Below are 22,311 nucleotides of genomic sequence, written 5' to 3' on the forward strand. Positions count from 1 at the left end.
CAACAGTATCAATGGTCGAAAGTGATCAAAAAGTTGTCGCAAAAGTAGCTCAAAAAACTGAAAAAGTGTGTTTATATTTTAGTGTCCATTTCCGCAAGTTTTTAAATTTCAGTGACCATTTCTAAAAGTTTTTAAATTTCAGTGACCGTTTTTGAAAGCACCCTGAAACTTAAATAACCGTTACTGAAAGTTTTAAATTTCAGTGACCACTTTGTAATTTTCGCGTAAGTTCAGTGACCGTTAGTGAAATTAACCTGATTTAAAATTAATGCACTTTTTGACCTTTTATTCAAGTTTTTTGAAGCACAATTTCAACTTCAATACTCCTATCTGAAAAAGCTCCAACATATTCTAAAGAGATACAGGAAAATATAATCTTTGAAAATTAAAATAAGTCGAGCAAGCACGCATAGACGCACTTACCCAATTTCATAGGTTCATAAAGCAAATTATAAAGTAAAAGAAAACAGGTTCTTTACATCACTAAGAAAGGGAAAAATAGTCACCACCTACTTGAAAATCTATGACTTACCATCCAACTTGTCCACTATATGAAGTAAAAGTTGATGGCTCAATTCGACTTGATCAAACTCTCACATCACAGTACATAAAGTGGAATTTGAAAACATGATTACAAAAATACCTTTGAAGGCCTATGATAGAAGCATCTTACATGTATTCCCTTGACAGTCAAAACTAATATGGTAATTGTGCGCATAATTAATTGTTAACATGCAAGTGTGACAAAGAAAGACCGCTTCAAAAAAGCCCTCATATTCATATAACTTGTTGATAATATACAATTCAAATAATCTTGATTCTGTGCAACGTACCAAAATGGAAGACACTAAATGGCATTGAAACTTCATCCAGCTTGCTAGTCATCGATGTTCTTCATGTACTCCTTTGAAAGTTTAGTTTCATTTATTAACCTTTGTTCTTTGATGAGAGCATATCCTGATTCAAGTAAAGCTTCCACTGTTTGCTGTTGCAGCAAAATGCAACAAGACGATTAAACACCCATCCCCACTTCTCTATGAGAAAGTTGAATTATTTCGAAAGGGAAAATGAATAAAGAACTGAAGATTTAAACATGAGAAACATTGTAGAAGTATGCTCATTCCGTATAATTTCCAAGTTATATATTGATGATTTCAAGCCATCATTTAATTTTTGGCTTTCCTACTAGATAAATTAAGAGCTTGTTTGATGTAGATTTCTTGAGAACAAATTTTGTGAAAAGTGATTTTTTTTTTGGATAATAAATGATTAAAAAGTAGGGAAAAGTTAAGGGTACAAGTGAAAATTATTTTGTTGTGAGAACGTGTGATTGAAATAAATTTGGTAAAAAATGAGTTTTAAATAATCTTTTTGTAGTTCTTACTTGCAATTACTTTCTACAAATTTTAGTGAGTTTCTATACTAAAAGCCATAAAGCCATCTCAAATTGTATATACTTTGTAGATTCTAACAGTGTAGACACCCAGGTGTGTACTCAACTCAATTTCAAGGCGAACAATGATGCAAATTAGTGGTAACTTTTTTCCTTTTATTTGAAACAAATTAGGATTAAGAAAACCATGTTCTGCAATAATTTAAGATATTACAAAACCTTTCACATTTACAAGTGTGGAAAAGATGATTTCCTCTTATTTGATTACAATGAAAATATACACAATAAATAGAGAATAGAGATTTGTCTTATCGAGTAATGCTATATAGTCACACTGGAATTGCAACCTTAGTCTAGGTGGCACTACACTTATTTAATTTCACATTTCATTTAGCTTATCATCTAATGCCACCTAAACTTTAGGGTGCAACCTAGTGGAGCTAAATAACATTATTGAATCTTATCCTATGATTTTGTGATAAAAAAATATTGACTTCCTAAATTTACTCCTTTAAATTAAGAAACTAGCTAAACTAGGAAAACTAGAAAATATAGAATCTGGGTAATAGCCTACCCAAATCTTTTAATCTTCTTAGTATTCCTGGAGTTCATGTAGCTTGATTATGTGGATATTTCTAAATTTCTTCACCCCCCTCAAGTTGGGTGGTAAATATTTGTCATACCCAACTTGGAACTTAGTTCTTCAAAGTTCATCCGAGGAAAAGCCTTAGTGAGAATGTCTGCAGTTTGTTGGCAAGTGTAATATGTACAAGAGACATGATCCCGCTGTCTACTTTCTCCTTGATAAAGTGATGATTTATCTAGACATGTTTGGTCCGATCATGTTGAACAAGGTTTTTTGCGATACTTATCGTTGCTTGGTTGTCACAAAACATAGCCACATGTTCTTCCACAAAAATGAGCAATGCATTGAGGAGTCTTCTTAACCATATTCGTTCACACATTCCATGGGCCGTTGCTCTGAATTTGGCTTCAGCACTACTTCAAGCAACTACAAGTTACTTTTTACTTCGCTATGTTACCAAGTTATCCCATGCAAAAGTACAATGTCCTGAAGTGGATCTACGATCTATAACTAATCATGCCTACTCAGCATCATTGAATACCTTAATTTTCGTATTTTTGTTTTCTAAAAGAAGAGTCGCTTCCTTGGTATCATCTTCAAATATCTTAGGATTTTGTAAACTGCCTCCTTATGTTCTTCTGTAAGATTATTCATGAATTGATTGACCACACTAATTGAGAAGCTAATATCTCGACGAGTGTGGGAGAGATAAATCAATCTGCCTACTAGTCTTTGATATCGGCCTTTATCCATTGGAGGAGTATCATTCTTATTTCCATGTTTGACTGAAGAATCAGTCAGAGTTTCTGCTGGCTTGCATCTTGACATCCTTGTTTCTTCAAGTAGACCTAGTATGTATTTGCGTTATGAGACTGAGATTTCCTTTTGCGATCGAGCCACCTCCATACCTAGGAAATATTCGAGATTTCCTAAGTCCTTGATTTCGAATTCTTTGGCTAGGAGACTTTTAAGTCTGCCCATTTCTTTTGAAAAAGCTTCGTGAGAACAATGTCATCTACATACACTATTAGGATGGTTGATTTACCTTCAAGAGATCTTTTGATGAATAGAGTATGATCATCTTGACATTGCTGTTACCTATATTGTTTAGCCATTTTGGTCCGTTGAATCAAGCTCGTGATGATTTCTTTAAACCATATAACGGCTTTTTGAGTTTGCAGACTTTGTTACTGTAGTAGATGTATGAAAACCAGAGGGAATCTCCTTGTAGACTTCTTTTACAAGGTCATCGTTGAGGAAAGCATTATTGACATCTAATTGGTAAAGTGGCCAATCCAAGTTAGATGCAAGAGATAGGAGAACACGAACAATGTTGAGTTTTGCTACAGGGAAGAAGGTTTCTTGATAATTAATTCCATTGGGTTGAGTGTATCCTTTTGCTACAAGATGTGCCTTAAACCTGTCTAAACTACCATCATCTTTGTATTTGATAGTGAAAATCCATTTGCAACCCATCGGTCGCTTTCCCAATGTTAACTTGGTGATCTCCCATCTGTTGTCTTTTCTAGTGCTTGAATCTACTCTAAGATGGCTTTTTTCCATTCAGGTACTTTGATTGCCTCATGTATGGAATTCGAAATGAGAACCTGATTGATATTGCAGATAAATGCACGGAAACTATAGGATAGACCCTCGTAATAAACAAAGTTAGAGAAATGGTGCTTAGGATAAGGTCTTACCTTTTATCAAAGAAATTGCTCGGTCAAAGTCCTCATTAGGTAACTCAATATTGATAAGTTCAGAGATAGGGTGATTTGTGCAAGATCTTATACCCTTTCTCAAAGCAACTGGCTTTATCAAGGGGTCATTAGGCAACTCAATATTGATAGGTTCAGTGGAGGTGTTTCCTTGAGAATTTTCAGGTTAGTCTGAACTCGAATTAGACTCCTAAATTTGCTGATAGTGCATAGGATGCTCTACTCCTTATATCCTTTTTTTCCTGGAATAGACAAGTCACTCAAGGTTTATTGTGGTTGGGTTGTACGAATCCGGGTTAGGAGACACGTGACTTGAGATTTGTAGAAACATCACTTATGATTTCAGCTTGAGCGGAAAAATTTGGATTGGTGGACATGGAATATTCTAGAGAAGTGATAGCATGAGAAATAATGTCCCATAACTAATATTCACGCGAGTAATTTTCTCCCTAAATATCAGTTTTGGGATAATATGGTTTTTATTTAGCAAAAGTGACATCTATGGAGTAGTAAACACATCTAGTGATAGGTGAATAACATTTGTATCCTTTCTGATTAGATGAGTATCCAATGAATATGCACTCAAGTGCTTTAGGATCAACTTCACTCCTATTGTGTGAATGAGTATGGACATAAGCTGAACAACCGAACACTCTCATGGGAATGGTTGAGATAATTCTAGTGTTTGGATATGACTTGAGAAGTGTACGACTCGGAGTTTGAAAGTTGAGTGCACGAGAGGGCATTCTATTTATGAGATATGCTGCTATTAAAACTGCTTCCCCCCAAATATGTTTAGGAACATGAGTTGTAAACATAAGTGACCGAGCAACTTCAAGAAGATGTCTATTTTTCCTTTCAACTGCTCTATTTTGTTGTGGTGTGTCAACACAGGAGCTTTGGTGTATTATTCCCGGAATCAATAGATAATCATTTAGGATCGAGGAAAAATATTCTTGTACATTGTTGGTTTTTAACACTTGTATTTTTGTTTGGAATCGAGTTTATATCATGGAGTTGAAATTTTGGATACTTGACCAGCCTCAGATTTTTCTTTCATTAGGAATATCCATGTGACACGAGTATGATCGTCTTTAAAGGAGATAAACCAACAAGTTCCAGTCATATTTTTAACTTTAGAAGATTCCCAAATATCAGAATGAATTAGTGAGTAAGGATGTGATTGTTTATAAGAAAGACTTGGATAAGAATTTCTCACATATTTTGAAATTTAACAAAATTCACATGAGAAGGTTTTCAAATTTTTATTTCTGCATAGCAAAGGAAAGAGCTTCTCAAGATATAAGAAGCTTGGATGACCTAATCGATAGTTATATAACATTATTTCACTATCATTATTAAAAGCAATACGAGAAAGAGTGTTTGTCGAGGAAGCTTGCTCCAAGGATCGTCAAAACAACGTTTTCCGGGCTCAGTTCAACGTTAAATTTTTCTACCAAACAACCAATCCAACCTACTACGATCCACAACCAATATATTCACCTTGATTGCTTCTCAATCTCACCCACAAAGGATAAGATAATGGTGATGATTTCTAGCCACAAAAGTAAGAAGAAAAACACTGCAAAGGAGGCAAGAAAGAGACCAAAATCGACAAAGGAATCCATCGGTTTTGGGTACCACAAAGGAGCCGGATTCTCTCTTCAAAGGGGCAGCCGATTTTCTTCACTTTGCGCACACAAATCACCCACTAAAATGGCTAGGGGTTAAACCATATGAATATGGGTAAGTTAGGCTTTTAATTGGGCCAATAACAAAGCTAAACGGGGTCAAGATTCAAAGCTATCCAATAAGTAATATAATTGGACCGGGTAGAGCTTTTGAACTTGATTGTTAGTACTTATTTCATTCATCGGCCTGAACCTATGAAATAGACATTCCCACATTAACATCATAGCCCGGGATTTATTGGATATCAAAAACCCAACAGTGTTAATCTGGAATTGACTTGTGGACCTGGCGTTTAGTTCTTGCATCCCTAAAGAATTGTCAAATTTGAGGAAATAAAGTCCCAAACACACTTCAGCACTGTCAATCATCTTCCCTGAATCCAAATCCTAAAATTCACAAAGTTTAGAAACAAATTTGGCGCTGCAATTCTGGTCATGGGTGTGTTTGCAGATAGACAACAAGTTACATTTGAGATTAGGCACAAATAAGGCTGATTTTAGGGTCAATTGTTCTGAGACGCAGACAAATCCAGTTCCAACAACTTTAGATAGTGAACCATTAGCAATTCTAACAAAGAGCTTCATTGTTTTGTTTATAATTGTTTAGGATAGAGATATCACCCTTCATATGATCCAAATGCACCAGAATCTAATATCCATGGCCCAAGTTTTACTTATTTTACATTCAAGGCATTTAGTAGAGTACCTATTTGGGCCAAAGAGCTTGAACCAATCACTGTAGACGAGGATGCAGAATTTTCTTATGATTGATTATACATTTTTTTGGAGGAGATCCATTTGTTCTTTGCTGAATAGATTCGATTTTTGTGAAGTGGAATTGGTGTTCTTAGAGGCAAGGTGTCCATGACTTTCTTTGTCACTTGCAGGACGTGTACATTTCTATTCCGCAGGCTTTCCATGAATCTTCCAGTAACGACCTATGAGATGACTGGGTTTGCGACAATGATCACACCATGGACGTCCCCTTCTTGGCCGGTTATCAGCGTTTGAAGATTGATGGAATCCATGGGAAGCATGGACAGCAAGTGCAAAGCTTTCTACAGTGGGTGAGAGATTTGTTGACTCTGTCATAACTTTTCTGCGACTTTCCTCCCGACGAATCTCTGAGAAGGCTTCACGAATGTTTGGCAGCAGCTCTGTTCCTAGAATTCTCCCTCGCGCTCCATCAAGATCTTTGTTTAAACCCATCAAGAATTTAAAGAGTTTCTTTTCGATGATTTGTTTGTATAGAGTTCCATCTCCAGGGCACTTCCACTCTGTACTTCGAATAGATCAAGTTGTTGCCAGTGTCGTTTGAGGGAGTTGAGATATTGGGTGACTTATGAATCTCTACGTCAAATGTCATGAAGAGAGCTTTCAGCAGAAAATATTCTGAGATATTCTCAGAGCTGGAATATGTTTCTTTGGTGGCATCCCAAATTTCTTTTGTTGTACCATAAAGAAGAAAATTTTCTCTAGTGTCATTAGTCATCGAATTAATAAGCCAAGACATCACCATGTTATTTTCGGATTTCCAGACTTTGAATGCTGGAACTTCTTTCTTTGGAGTAATCACTTCCCCGATGAGGTAATCATCTTTACTTTTTCCACATACAAACATCATAACGGATTGTGACCATTGGAGATAGTTGTGACCATTTAATTTGTGGTCGTTGATAAGAAGAGGGCTGTTATCAGAACCTCCATAGGAGTCAATGTTGACTGTTTCATGTGCGGGGCCATCCTGTATTTTGTCATGAGGACACCGAGAGAGGAGAATGGAGAGAAGAGGGGGAGAAGAAAGAGATGTTCCAGAAAAGCTCTGATACCATGTAGAAAAGATAATTTCCTCTTATTTGATTACAATGAAAATATACACAATAAATAGAGAATAGAACTTAATCTTCTCCTCTGATTTTGGGATACAAAAATATTTTGACTTCCTAAACTTACTATTTAAATTAGGAGAATAGCTAATCTAGGAAAATTAGAAAACATAGAATCCAGGTAATAGCCTACCTGAATCCTTAGGTCTTCTTAGCATTCCTGGAATATATTTCTAGATTTCTTCAACAGGAAGCCTCAAGCTCTCTCTTTTTATTTTTGTTTTATTTAATAAATCAGATAAGTGAATTTCCCATGTATATTTCAGAAGTCCATTTTGCATCAACATTATTTCAAAAACTAAACAGAAATTAACTGTTCACACAGATCAGATATCCATAAGTGAAAGCAAATTGGAAGCAGATTAGTTATGATAATAAGTTTTCCGGGGCTACCTTAGGAGGAACAAATTCCGGAAGCTTTCCATCCTTTTTTTGTTTAAGAAGCCTTATACCAAGGTTTTCAGCACCTCCAACATCATCAACCCACTGCAGTAAAAATAAAATTGAAAGCATGTAATTAATAACACTAACAGACAAATATCTAATGAAAAATTGACTTATATAAGAGATATGGGACCTAGATGATAAGCTCATAAAGCGAGATCTTACTAGGCCATATATATGGGTGTGTGTGTTTACATACATACATACATACGTAACATACACTTTTATACTAACATTATTAACAGTAAGGAAAGTTAATATAGCCAGAGGTAGTATGATCTAACGGTATTGTTCGTCAGTCAGAAAGATTACCATTGGAGAAGCAAATTATGAGTGGTTATCAATAACAGGGTTAGTGTTATCATTGCACGACCAGATGTTATTTCATTTTATTAATTCCTTCAAATGCAGAAATGAGGTTTTGTGAATTCAATGTTTTAACATTTATTTGATTTACATATTGCTTGTCACCATAGGATTCTTGTACACACAGATACTTGTTTATCATATCGTTGATTTATCTACTCTTTACGCTGGGATTTCACTTCACGAGACAAAGACAGAGTATAATAATCAACAGACATTCTACATTTCATTGTCAGTTGTTCATAATATGATTTAAAAAATTTAGCTTCTCAGTCAGTAGTTCCTTAAAAGACAATCAGTTTTTAGAAAATACTTCAACAAATAATATCAGTCTAATTTTCATTCTTTAACCACCTGCATAAATGAGAACAAATATTCCCAAAGCACTGATAATTTGTAGGCAGAAAAGAGTAAAAATTGACAACTTACATCCATTACAAAGCACATATAATTTACTAACAGGTACCTTTAGGATAAAACGGTCAAATGTTCTGGACCTTAGAGCACCATAAAAATCCAAGGCTGCCAAACAGATAAAAATGATAAATGATAAACAGTAAAGGAAGAAAATTTTTACATTTGTTTCAAGTTCCCTATGCAATTTCTTTTATAACATTAAGTCACAGTTACGAGCAATGTATGGTATGAGCACAAAAATAGCATGTCATTTAGAGGCACAACAGTTACCATACTCTCCAATAGCTCATACTAACAAACAGCTAAAATACTACAGTACAATCTTTAATTCCCTCACCCAACAAGCATTAACATACATGTATGATCACCTTCTAAGAAATATTTTCAGCCATTAGGAATGCAACTAAAGCTAGGTGTATATGGCAAATGAAATAAGTAAACAAGCATTATAAGATGACGGATATGCAGTTACCTTGATTAGGAAATTCCTTCACTACGGTGTCAACCTCATCCTTCATTATGCCATCTTTCTGGTACATTCTATGAACAATATTTACAATGTCTTCTTGGGTGGGTTGCCTGTGCCAAATTACATAGGTTTAAGAAAGAAGCAGATGAGAACATGTAATTAAATTGTATAATCGGGTCGTGATGTAATAAGAGATTACCCATACTAGGGCGCACCTAGGTGTAGAGAAGTATAATTTCCATTTATGGTCCGTCAAAGATTATGAGGTATTAATATGTATGTCTTATTAGAGGTTGTATCAATTTACAGGTTAATCTGCAGAATAATTCTAATTTGTTCCCTTATTTAACTAGACACATCACATAAAATCAAGGATTGATTTCCCTATTGTACAGTTAATTGTTTCCATATTTTTGTAATCCCAGATATGTGGAAATATTCCACCGTCCGGATATTTCCTTTGCAGTGCATACTGTCAGCAAATTTATGGATGCTCCTCGTCATCTTATTTGGTAGTTGTTCGCCTCATTATTCGCTATCTTATTGTACCTCCTCATCATGGTCTATTCTACCATCGGGAGACACCACTTGAGCTCACAGCTTACAGTGATGCGGACTGGGCCGATTGTCCTGATTCTCGTCAATCTACTATATCTTTCTGGGTGGGTGCTACTCTCATTTCTGGGGAATGTAAGAAATAGAACTGTGTTTCTAAGTCCTCCACCGAGGCTGAATACCACACTATGTTCCTTGCTTGTTCTGAGGTTGTATGGTTGTGTGGTCTTCTTGCATAACTTGGTATTTCCAAATCACAACCTACTTCTCTCCATGGTGACAACACTAGAGCTATTTAAACTGTGGCTAATCAAATATACCATGAAAGCACATAACTTATTGAAATAGACTGTTATTACATCTAGGACGACTATGATTCCAATGTCATCGGTCTACCACATGTTTCCACTAGTCAATAGATCGCAGATATCTTCACTAAATTTCTAACTCGTCTTCGTCATAATTTTCTTGTTAGCAATCTAATGCTTGTGGACTCACCATCATCAATTTGAGAGGGGGAGGTATTAGAGGCCTATCAATTTACAGGCTAATCTACAGAATAATTCTAATTTGTTCCCTTATCTAGCTAGACACATCACATAAAATCAGGGATTGATTTCCCTATTGTACAGTTGTTTCCTTATATATTTCTGTAACCTCCTATAAATGAAAGGCAAGAACACTGGAAAATTATCCAGCGAAATTGGCATGTCTTTGATGAAGGACTAAGACATTAGTCTTGCTCAAAATATAAAAGCAAAGTAAGATACATCAGTTGAGTTGTGCTAACACATCAAAGAACTTGGTCCTTTCAAGGACTGAAAAGATGTGTTTGGTTAATACTAAGAAGTTTACATACAAGTAAATAAGAATAATTAACATATTTGACTGATTACGGTAGAAATAACTAAGTTATTTGACGACAAGGTTAAAATAACTAACTTTATTACTTAAAGAAGTAACATATCCAAAAGTTAGGAAGCAAAAAAATTTTAATTATTTTTAAGCTTCACTAAACACGCTCAACCGAACTCTTGCTTCCACTATTCAAAGTACCAATACTGCATGGTAGTTAACACTAGAGGACAAAATTGAAACTTTAAACTTAGAAGTGTACCAGTAGAACTTTTCCATCCTTCCATCACGAATCAATGGAGCATAGAGTGTTGAAAAATCGTTTCCTGTAAAGATAATCGGTATCCGGTGTGTTATGTCAGATTCTCTCCAGACTTGCCCAATACTTACTCTTGTAGGATTATCTGATATATTCATAAGAGTCCCAACCACAATTTGATTGTTGACAGTCATTTGGGTGTTACCTTGGTAAGAGAACAATGGGATACACATCAGGACTCTCATTTGATTGATATATTATTCAAATGCAGAAAAATAAATAATCTTATTGAGCAACTCAAACATGAGCTTTTATAAATAGTGAACTTGAACAATTATGCACAAATAATATGTATCTAACTTCAGTTGCAAATTTAATACCAAAATTAGCTCACCAAATCTACCAAGTCCAGCATCAATATCATTGATCATCAAACAGCTCATTTTCCCCTGTATGAAACAAAAAGAAATTATATAAAATTAATTCACAACTTACCTATAAAGAGACAGATATAGATCACTCATTACAAAAAACATGATGGGAATTCTTGGATAATAGTGGCTTTTCTAATGATAGAAGATTACAGATAAATATTCTGGATCTTGAATACTAAGGTGTACTCTTTCTTATACTGTCTGCCAATCCACAATCGTGTGTTAGTAAAGTTATTGCTTAAACTCAAGGTGCTCTGGAAGATATCAATTTCAGAATTTAACATCACCAGTGCCATGTCTGGGTTCAGAACCATGCTAGCAAACATGACTTGACATCTAGCTTTAAGAAATAACTAATTATTCACCACATGGGCAAAGATATAACATTAGTCCATAACTCATGCTTCTCAACTGCACATCTCACTAGACCGCTTCAAGCGAAACTTGCATATCTTGCTTACCCACAATGGATGTGGAGTAACAAATATGATGATATTAGAATCACCTACTGTTTAGCCCTTGACGTCCTTGTCGAGTACCACCAGAGATGGGTGCACAATGTGTGAAAGCAAATTGGTCCAATGGGACTGCCCTGGCGATGGCGTTCGGTACAAGAAAAGACCGTAGAATGAGCAAGTATATGAATTTTGGCGAGGTTGAACAGAAACATTGATGATTTGCGAAGTCGGATCATTTGCCGTCGACTGCTGCCACCCACGTGTGAAGTCTTCGTCAAGGTTCGACATGAAGAAAGCCAGCAAGTGTAGTGCATTCAACTCTGAACAGTTAGAACAACTCTACAAAATGTTTTCCAGTTTCCAAACAACAAACCCATCAGGTTCATTAGCCCACAAGGGTAATTTCTTTAGAGCTCTAAATACTACCGCACTTGCTAAAGTGCCATGGATCATCGACTCAGGTGTGTCCAATCATATGACAGATTCTTACGATCTATTTGTTAAATACTCATCATGTGCTGTTAATCGTAAAATAAAACTTGCAGACGGCTCACTCTCCCCAGTAGCTAGAAAATAGAGTATTCAAATCTCTAAAACTATAACACTAGAGTATTTTTTTCACATCCCAAACCTATCCTGCAACTTATTGTCCATTAGCCAATTGACTAAAAATTCAAATTGTTCTACTAATTTGTTTTTTCCTTCTTACTGTGTATTTCCATCATTGGGAAAGGCAATTGGCAATGCAAAGGTGAGTGAGGGACTTAACTACTTTCATCATGTACCTACCTATTGCTCTCAAGAAATCAACTCAATCATGTACTCTTCACCTTATATCAAAATTCATAGCTTATAAAACTTTGTCTCCGAGATTTCGAACCTTTGTTTTTAACTTTGATGGTATAGAAATTTCAACAAATACCCAAGAGGCATTGGAAACTCCCAAATTGAGAGAAGCGGTAATGGAAGAAATGAGAGCATTAGAGACAAATGAAACTTGGGATATAATGAAGCTACCAAAAGGAAAGAGACTTGTTGGGTGCAAATGAGTCTTTAATGTGAAATACAGAGCAGATGGAACAATCGAACGATACAAAGCCCGTCTAGTTGCAAAGGGATATACTCAAACCTATGGTATAGACTACACAGAAACATTTGCACATGTAGCAAAATTGAATACAAACCGAGTTCCCTTATCATTAACAACAAATTTGGACTGACCACTCCATCAGTTTGATATTAAGAACGCATTTCTAAATGGAAAGTTAGAGGAAGAAATCTTACAGCAAATTTGGACTGACCACTCCATCAGCAAATTACAATATTTTTATACGCTAACCTAGTTGTATAATATTCTTAACAATATTTAGATCCTAAATTTCAGGAATATAAGGTAGATCCCTATAGTTTCTCTTTTCCTTATGTAGAAAGTCATATAATATGGAAATTATAATTTATTTAGATTGTTATTTTTGGTTAATTGGTAGGTTGATTTATTTCCTTTCTTAGGTAATTATAGTTTCCTTTTCCAATTTACATTGTATAGTATAAAATGTAGGAATAGGGTTGTGTTTTGCAGAATTGTGGAATAAAAATTTCAATATTCCAATTCCGTTTTCATGGTATCAGAGCGCAGGTTCCTCTAACCTAGCAAAACAATGGCAGAGTCAACGACCTCTGCCACTTCAGAATTCGAAACAGAAGTCAGCCCCCCAATCGGTTCAATTGGAGTAGAGAACTCCACCTTCCAACTCATGGTGGAAAAGTTAAATGGAAGGAACTACCGAGAGTGGGCCCAATCCATAAAATTAGTAATAGACGGAAAAGGAAAATTGGGGTATCTTACCGGCGAAACCAAGAGACCGACCGACACCGTCTTGCTGCAGAAGTGGAAATCAAAAAACTCCATGGTGACGGCTTGGTTGGGAAATTCAATGAAACCGACCATCGGAAAAACATACCTCTTTCTCCCAACAGCAAAGGACGTCTGGGATGCAGTGAAGGAGACTTACTCCGATGTAGAAGACTCGTCGCACATATTTGAAATCAAATCCCGACTGTGGCAGACCCGGCAAGGCTCGAGAGACGTGACCGATTATTACATGGAAATGGTGAATCTTTGGCAGGAATTAGACCTTAGCGTCGAAGAGGAGTGGAAGTGTGCAGATGACTGCACACTGTACAGAAAGAAGGTAGAGAATGAGAGGGTGTTCAAGTTCCTTGCAAGCCTAAACCGAGAGCTGGATGATGTTAGAGGAAGAATCTTAGGCCGGCGACCGTTACCACCGACGCGCGAAGTGTTCGCCGAGGTTCGCCGGGAGGAAGCTCGTCGATCGGTGATGATGAAGGACGGGAATGGAGCTCCTCCAGAGATGTCGGCCCTAAATGTCAAAGGGAATGGGCCTCCAACTGTTAAGATAAATGGGCTACCGAATATTGGGCCTGGAGTGAATTTTTAAAAAAACAGTGGGCCGGAAAATAATGGGCCTCCAGGTAATGGACTTTCAAGTGGAAATGGAGCTTTGGGCCTTTTCTCAAAAGGGGCTGCAAATGGGTCAACCCAAAAACAACGGGGACGACCATGGTGTGAGCATTGTCGCAAGCCGGGGCACAAAGAAGACACATGTTGGGAAATTCATGGAAAACCTACCGACTGGAAGCCAAGGCAAAATAATAGGAGCCGAGGATACCAAGCTGAAACAAAAATTCCTACTTCAAGCGGAGCATTCAATTCCGAACAAATGGAACAACTCTATCAAATATTTTCAAGCCTTCAAACATCTGGTCAGCCCTCTCCTAAAGGTCCCTCTAGTTCTCTCGCCCATAAAGGTAACTTTTTGAGAGCGTTAAATACCTCACAATATAAAACTTCTTGGATCATCGACTCCGGTGCATCCGACCACATGACGGACTCGTACCACTTATTTTCCTCATACACAACTTGTGCTGGAAATATTAAAGTGAAAATTGCAGATGGTTCACTCTCCTCCGTTGCAGGAAAAGGAAGTATTCGAATCTCAGACACTATCACATTACAATCCGTCCTCCACGTCCCAAATTTGTCTTGCAATCTACTATCTGTTAGTCAACTAACCAAAAGTTCAAATTGCTCTGCTAATTTCTTTTCCTCTTACTGTGTATTTCAGGACCTTTCATCGGGGAAGACGATTGGCAATGCTAAAGAGTGTGAGGGTCTATACTACTTCGAGGAAGCTAATGTGAGTAAGCTAGGTCAAATTAGAAGTTGTAATCCTGCATTTGTCTCTAAGGATAGCGAAATTTTGTTATGGCACTATAGAATGGGTCACCCTAGCTTTCCCTATTTGAAACATGTACTTCCTTTACAATTCTCAAATAAAACATCAACTGATATTCAATGTGAGAGTTGTGAATTCGCAAAACATCATCGAACTTCATTTCCAAATTCCACATATAAACCATCTACACCATTTACTTTAATTCACAGTGATTTATGGGGACCATCCCGTATACCTAATCGAACCCAAACAAGATGGTTCGTCACATTCATTGATGACCATACTCGGGTATGCTGGGTATATCTACTAAAAGAAAAATCTGACGTATGCTCAGTATTTATAAACTTTCACTCTATGATTCGAACTCAATTTCAAGCACAACTTCAAATTCTGCGCACTGACAACGGCACAGAATACTTCAATACCACCTTGCAAGACTACCTAAAAACACATGGGATAATTCACCAAAGTTCATGTGTCAACACCCCTCAACAAAATGGTATTGCTGAACGAAAAAACAGACACCTACTCGAAGTTGCTCGAGCCTTATTATTTACTACAAATATGTCAAAAACATTTTGGGGAGATGCAATTTTAACGTCTACATACCTTATCAATCGGATGCCTAGTCGTACCCTTTCATTTGCCTCGCCTTTACATAAATTCCAACAGTACTTTCCCAATTCTCGCATCAATTCAAACCTCCCACTAAAAGTTTTTGGAAGCACTGCCTTTGTGCATTCTCATCACCGAAATAAACTTGAACCACGAGCAATAAAGTGTGTTTTCATTGGGTACTCACCCACTCAAAAGGGCTATAAATGTTATGACCCATTCACAAAACGGGTCTATGTTAGTCTGGATGTCACCTTCTTCGAAAAAACACCATATTTCCAGAAACCATCTCTTCAGGGGGAGAACTTGAGTGAAGATCGGTTGGATCGTGAATTCTTAGAATTTAACCTCTCCACCACTGACCAAAAAGCCACTCTACCTTCTAATGTGCCATATACAGAAGGAAACTTGAATCCAGGGGGAGATGTCGAATCACAAAATGATAAAGAGATACTAGTTTACTCACGGAAGCCTAAATCAAAGTATAAAGAAACTCTCACACCTGAAGCACCAAAAGAGTCAGAACCGACGATAGGACCTGAAAAGAACTCCTCTGTCGAACTCATATCTCCGGAAAATGATTTGCCTATTGCTCTCAGGAAACAACCTCGGTCATGTACCCTCCATCCTATTTCAAATTTCATATCTTATAATGCTCTATCTACTAAATTTCGAGCCTTTACAACCAATCTTGATAAAACAGAAGTTCCAAGAAATATTCAGGAAGCTTTGGAGTCACCCAAATGGAGAGAGGCAGTAATGGAAGAAATGAGAGCCTTGAAGAAAAATGAGACTTGGGAGGTAGTGAATCTACCAAAAGGAAAGAAATCAGTAGGTTGCAAATGGGTGTTCAATGTGAAGTACAAGGCAGATGGGACAGTAGAACGGTATAAAGCTCGTCTAGTCGCCAAAGGGTATACACAAACATACGGCATTGACTACACAGAAACATTCGCCCCGGTGGCAAAGCTAAATACAGTTCGGGTTCTTCTATCCCTTGCAGTGAATTTAGACTGGCCTCTTCAACAACTTGACGTCAAGAATGCATTCTTAAATGGAGAGTTAGAGGAAGAGGTCTACATGACAATACCACCAGGATTCAACAAAAGTGGGAAGGAAAATCAGGTTTGTAAACTCAGGAAGTCTCTATATGGCCTCAAACAATCACCGAGGGCATGGTTTGATAGGTTTGCAAAAGTGCTGAAGAGTCAGGGATATCAGCAGGGACAATCAGATCACACCATGTTTTTTCATCAGTCTAGAGATGGTACTAAGACAATATTGATTGTATATGTTGATGATATAATCCTAACTGGAGACAACATTGCTGAGATGGAAAGATTAAAGAAGTGTTTGGCCGCAGAATTTGAAATAAAAGATCTTGGACAAATGAGGTATTTTTTGGGTATGGAGATTGCAAGATCAAATAAGGGCATCAGTATGTCTCAACGGAAATACATACTTGACATGCTAAGAGAAACTGGCATGTTAGGATCTAAACCAAGTGACACTCCTATTGAATCTGGAAAGATGAAGGACACAGGGAGCCCAGTGGAAATAGATAGATATCAAAGATTAGTTGGAAAGTTGATCTATCTCTCACACACTAGACCTGATATTGCATTTGCAGTCAGTGTGGTCAGTCAACACATGCACTCTCCCAAAGAAGCTCATCTGGAAGCAGTATACAAAATTCTCAGATATCTGAAAGGCACTTCTGGGAAAGGATTATTTTTCGGAAAAAATAAAAGGATGGGAATAGAAGTATTTACTGATGCAGACTGGGCTGGATCAATTGAAGATAGAAGGTCTACTTCTGGCTACTGTACATTTGTATGGGGAAACTTAGTGACTTGGAGAAGCAAGAAACAGAATGTAGTGGCTAGAAGCAGTGCCGAAGCTGAATTCAGAGCTGTGGCTCAAGGGATTTGTGAAGGGCTGTGGATAAAGAAACTCTTGGAAGAACTGAAAGTGAATGTTGAACTTCCAATCAGACTCTATTGCGACAACAAAGCAGCCATCAGTATTTCCCTTAATCCAGTACAACATGACAAAACCAAGCATGTAGAAGTGGACAGGCATTTTATCAAAGAAAAAGTAGAAGATGGGATTATTTGTATGACATGTGTCCCTACAACTGAGCAAATCGCGGATATCTTCACAAAAGGATTGTCACGACAAAGTTTCAACGAACTCCACAGCAAGTTGAACATGATCAACATCTACAGTTCAACTTGAGGGGGAGTGTAGAAAGTCATATAATATGGAAATTATAATTTATTTAGATTGTTATTTTTGGTTAATTGGTAGGTTGATTTATTTCCTTTCTTAGGTAATTATAGTTTCCTTTTCCAATTTACATTGTATAGTATAAATAGGAGGTATAGGGTTGTGTTTTGCAGAATTGTGGAATAAAAATTTCAATATTCCAATTCCGTTTTCACCTTATAAAGAGTCTCTTTCCTTGTAAAGCATTTGACAGACTGCCTTTTAATGGAAATTATTGCAAAGGGAAAATCTGTTTTTCCAAAGCTCTCTTGTTATTTTGACACAATGGAGGTGGAGTTAGCTTCCCCCATTGACCTCCCAAGTACAAAATTGACATTGGGTTTGGAAATCACACAAATTTGCCCCATTTGACCAATGTTACATTTCTTATGTGGTAGGTAATTACCAAACTAATATAGCTGTCATCATTCATCAACAACCATCCATAAATTCTTCTTCATATGGACTTCTATCTTTAGACGTCAACTCTAGAGAAGACATGAAACAATTTTTGGCTAAATGCCAAGTCAATTTTTCTTCAAAGGTTGGAATTTCAGCACAAATGGTAAAGGAATGATTTAGCCAAGACTAAAAGGCTTTTTTTTGTTTTGCTTCTGTCTACTGCAATGGCAGCCATTGGAAGAGTATTTTCTGCAATAGCTGTGAAGAGACAATTACACAATCGAAAGGAGGAACTTTCGGTTGACTGGTTATTTGGTTTTGAAAGCATTGACAATAATAACCATTTACATTACAGAATCAATAGTTCTGTTGAATGTTTGCCTCTACTTTTGAAAATTTTCCTGGATCCCATTGTAAATTCCAGTGCAACATTGATACCAGTTATCATGGGCCATGATACTGCTTGGTGCAAAAATGCAAGAATAACTATTTGGGACAATTTTCCAATTCGCCATAATTGTTTAACCTAAGTTACAACCTAGACCCACCACTTTCACTTACAACTTAAATATATCACTTCCCTACACTGATTTGGGAAAACATAGATCTCTTAGAATATGGTTGAGCAACAGAGAAACCAGGGTAGAGTACACAATGGAACTTCAATGAATGGCTGCACACATGTATGTGCGCATGGTTCTGAGAAACTTCTCTTCATAGCTCGAACTAAATTTTGGTACATTTCTGAATAATAGTGGCTGGCATTTTGAATTGGAGCTTAAAGCATAGGTATTAAGAATGCTTCAGCAACAACAGAATTACGAGCATATCTTAACACTACAGAAAGAGAATGTCAAGATGTCATCTTTTCTTATGACAGAGACTGAAGTTGTAGGGTGTTGGGGTTACAGAGTGTTAGGAGACACGGAAAGATAATATTAAATAGAAGAGCAGCGAAGGCACAAGAAGAAAACCCAAATCTACTGAGATTTTCTAGCACTCACTTTGTATCTCTCAATGAGCTGCAGTGAAATCTCATTACATGTAGCATCATCATTAGAGAGAGAGAGAGATAACACATACATGAAGAAAGTAGTACCACATCAAATTTGGAACAAACAACATTTAGAATAAGTTTGACAACTAATTATTTTAGTTTTTAAAGCATACCCCCTTTCAAGAAAAATATCTTGTTATTTTCAGAATTAGTTTAACTACAATCCTGACCAAGAATACTACAATCATAATTACATGCCTTTTTTGTGGAATCTTCAAAATTTATTAGACGTGTTTTCAGAAATCATTGACTTGGTAAATGAAAACTCGACTAACATTTCTGCACAATTGAAACAAAACTATATCCTACAACAATTATAGTAATTTGAAACTCAAAATCCTAGAGACACATATGCCCAGAAGTGAAAGTAGTAAAGCATCTAACTTGGTTCTGGACCACTTGAGAAGCAGTTCTGTAACGTTCACGTATCAATTTTCCTGGTTCTCCTATAGAAAGCAAAAATAGTGAGAATAAGTACCAGGAAGTCAAGAAAAAAAACCAAAATCAAAAACATTTCTTAAACTAAAAATGCCATTTATATTGGCCTGTTTATTGAAAGAAATATTGGTGACAAACTCATTTAATACTGCCAGAAAGTAAACACCGCCTTACCAGCTCTTTCTGATTCCAATTCCCCGGCAGACATGATAACTGGTTCAACTCCCATTGCCCGGAAAATAAGTTCAGTTTGAAAAGTTTTACCCTGCCCTTTACCACCCCAAATTCCTGTCAAAGAACATGTCAACTATGAATTCTATTCTCTTGAAGAACAAAAAATATGTAAACATGATAATTGGAATATCATCATTCCTCTACAGTGACAGTCCTCGGAACAATGAGACAATCAGACACAAAAAATGATGACTTCAAAAAAATCTTGTTAAAGGGTACATGAATATTTTCAAAGTAAAAAATGAAGTCAGGGAAACGAGATAATATGCTCAATTTGGCATTACAAAATTTAAAAGCAGTCTACTCAGCATATGATTTTATCTATCTGTATTCCTTTTTTCCTTCCGCTGACAGTTATTATTACTGTATATTCGTGTTCAAGTTTACATCGATGTATTATAAAGTACATTTACCTAGAATAAGAGGAACTTTGGTGTTGAGAAGATGAGCAATGTAGTTCTTCACAATGTGGCAGACTGCATTATTAACAAAACATGTGAATGAAGTATGTGTCGCAGAAAAATAACAATTAAGGAAAAAAAAAATTACCTTTCTTCTAAATAAGTTCAAAAAGAAATTCAGTCAATTACAAAAAATTTTAAAGTATCACAATGTAAAGATCCAATATTATTTTTGGGTGTCTCCTAGCATCTGGAAACACAAAGCCAATAGTCTAAAGTAGGGAAACTATCTAAACATTCCTGCTATAGGTTTAACACAGATTTCAAAGATGAATAATTGTCATAGGTGTAACCACAAGAGATTAAAAAATACATACTGATAAGGACGCTGATAGCGATTTTTAGTTACTTCCACATATAGGAAAGAACCTAGGCACTATAAGTCAGGAGAAGTTTAGAGCATGGTTTCTGGACATAACCAAGAAAATGATGCTCTTTAAAATATGATGTTCACTATTATGGTGCAAACGTCATTTAGGGAACCACTAGGTATTCTGTGATTGCTATATTCTGGGACTCAAAATGTCACAGTCATCTTTGCCTCTTGCACGTCTCAGATACTTATCTTGAAAGTAAGATTCTCCTTTTAAGAGATACAATTTTTTGAAATAATTTATTTCACCTTGTACAATAGAAGGAAGAAAACATTTTGGAATGCGTAACCTAGAGGTCTAAATTTGTAAGCAATGTCAAAACTCCTATTGTCATATATCTTGATGTGCAACTCCCAATTTATGCTCTTTGCATAATGTTCATTGCAAGATATTATTCTTCATGTAACTTATACACCGAATAAAAAACCACATAATGTTCATTGCCGCATCAAATATCATTCTCTTCAACATCAAAAATGTTAATGAAAGCCTCTCTATACCATTAACGTAGATTGAATGTGGCCTTACCGACTTTGTCCTGTCAATAAAATAAAGAAACATAACAACAGTCAGATTAAATAATAAAAATAATAATATGTAGTATTATTAATAAAAATTATAAAAAATTCAACCATGAATAAGAGAATGTACCATAAAAATTGGGGCTATGTAGTAATCACCTTGAAGGTACTCAAATGATCTTGTCACCTTCTGCCGGTAGTCAAACACAATATCCGCTAGCATAAACCAAAACAACAAAAAGAAAAACAATATAAAAAACACAAACCGAAAATTTATCAATACATCTATGCCAAATAGTTGTAGATTAAACTCCACTTCAAATTCCAGCAATATTTTAGAATACAAAGGCTGGAACCGGAAATTCAGTTTCCGAATTTTTCACAACCCAATAAATTCCGTAATCAATTTACATAATCCCAATTGACAAACCTCAATTCTAGGCCACGAAACATAGTCTCAAGTGTATAATAGCAAAGTATTGAAGAGGAAAAGAATAAATTACAGTCTTTGCCAAGGAAATTGCCAGTGAAGAGGTCATCGATGACGCCAGCCCTAGCTCCAATGGCAATATTCATGTTCTCAGCCTCCGCTCCGAGCCTGTACAAATAATCCTTGCCCTCAGAATCCTGAGCCTCCCATGAGGACTGTTGCGATAACTTCTTTATCTCTTTGCTTGTATTTGCATCCTTAACTTCATCACTTTTTGAACAGCAAAGTGTAATCAATTTATAGGGTTGTTTAGGGGAAACTAAGGGATTGAAGAAGTGGGATTTGCAGAGCCAAGAAGGTAAGTGTAAGCAGAGAGTCATGATTTGGAGTTGGGGTATTTTTTGGGCAAATTTTGAGCCATTCAAATTCATTTCTTTTGTACATTAATCAATAAGGGACGTTTGGCGCCACAAGTATAATTCAGGTGTGTAGGGGGCGGGCGTACTTTTAAGAGTGGTCATGTCAAACAACCAACATTCCACTTTAACAAAAAAAATTTGACATTCACCTATTTTTGTATAAAAGATAAAAATACCCTTAAAAGAGTTACATAATTACAAAAATAGAAATCTATTAAAAAGACAAAAATATCCTTAAGTTACAAATTAAAATTCAAACACCTCTCAATTGAGATTTGAAAACGAAGTCACTCTTCTCATCAGT

At 36.3% G+C, this 22,311-nt stretch overlaps 1 protein-coding gene across 2 annotated transcripts; it reads right to left on the minus strand.

Moving 5' to 3' along the window:
• Positions 1-552: 552 nt before the first annotated feature.
• Positions 553-22,032, minus strand: LOC111385312 (ribulose bisphosphate carboxylase/oxygenase activase, chloroplastic). Of its 2 annotated transcripts, none has more exons than XM_023009692.1 (12): positions 21,662-22,032; positions 21,289-21,374; positions 21,166-21,175; positions 20,216-20,278; positions 19,743-19,856; positions 19,515-19,576; positions 11,034-11,088; positions 10,643-10,706; positions 8,974-9,080; positions 8,551-8,606; positions 7,668-7,760; positions 553-985 (listed from the first exon to the last, which is right to left on the minus strand). In XM_023009692.1, exons 1-12 carry the CDS (start codon positions 22,017-22,019, stop codon positions 878-880), a joined length of 1,176 nt encoding a protein of 391 aa, XP_022865460.1. In that variant the 5' UTR covers positions 22,020-22,032; the 3' UTR covers positions 553-877. The 2 variants fall into 2 exon arrangements, with proteins under 2 accessions (XP_022865460.1, XP_022865459.1); XM_023009691.1 differs by having other exon boundaries at positions 10,643-10,844; positions 21,662-22,030.
• Positions 22,033-22,311: the final 279 nt, after the last annotated feature.

This window comes from Olea europaea, unplaced genomic scaffold (genome assembly GCF_002742605.1).
Source record: "Olea europaea var. sylvestris unplaced genomic scaffold, O_europaea_v1 scaffold312, whole genome shotgun sequence".
Lineage (NCBI taxonomy): Eukaryota > Viridiplantae > Streptophyta > Magnoliopsida > Lamiales > Oleaceae > Olea > Olea europaea.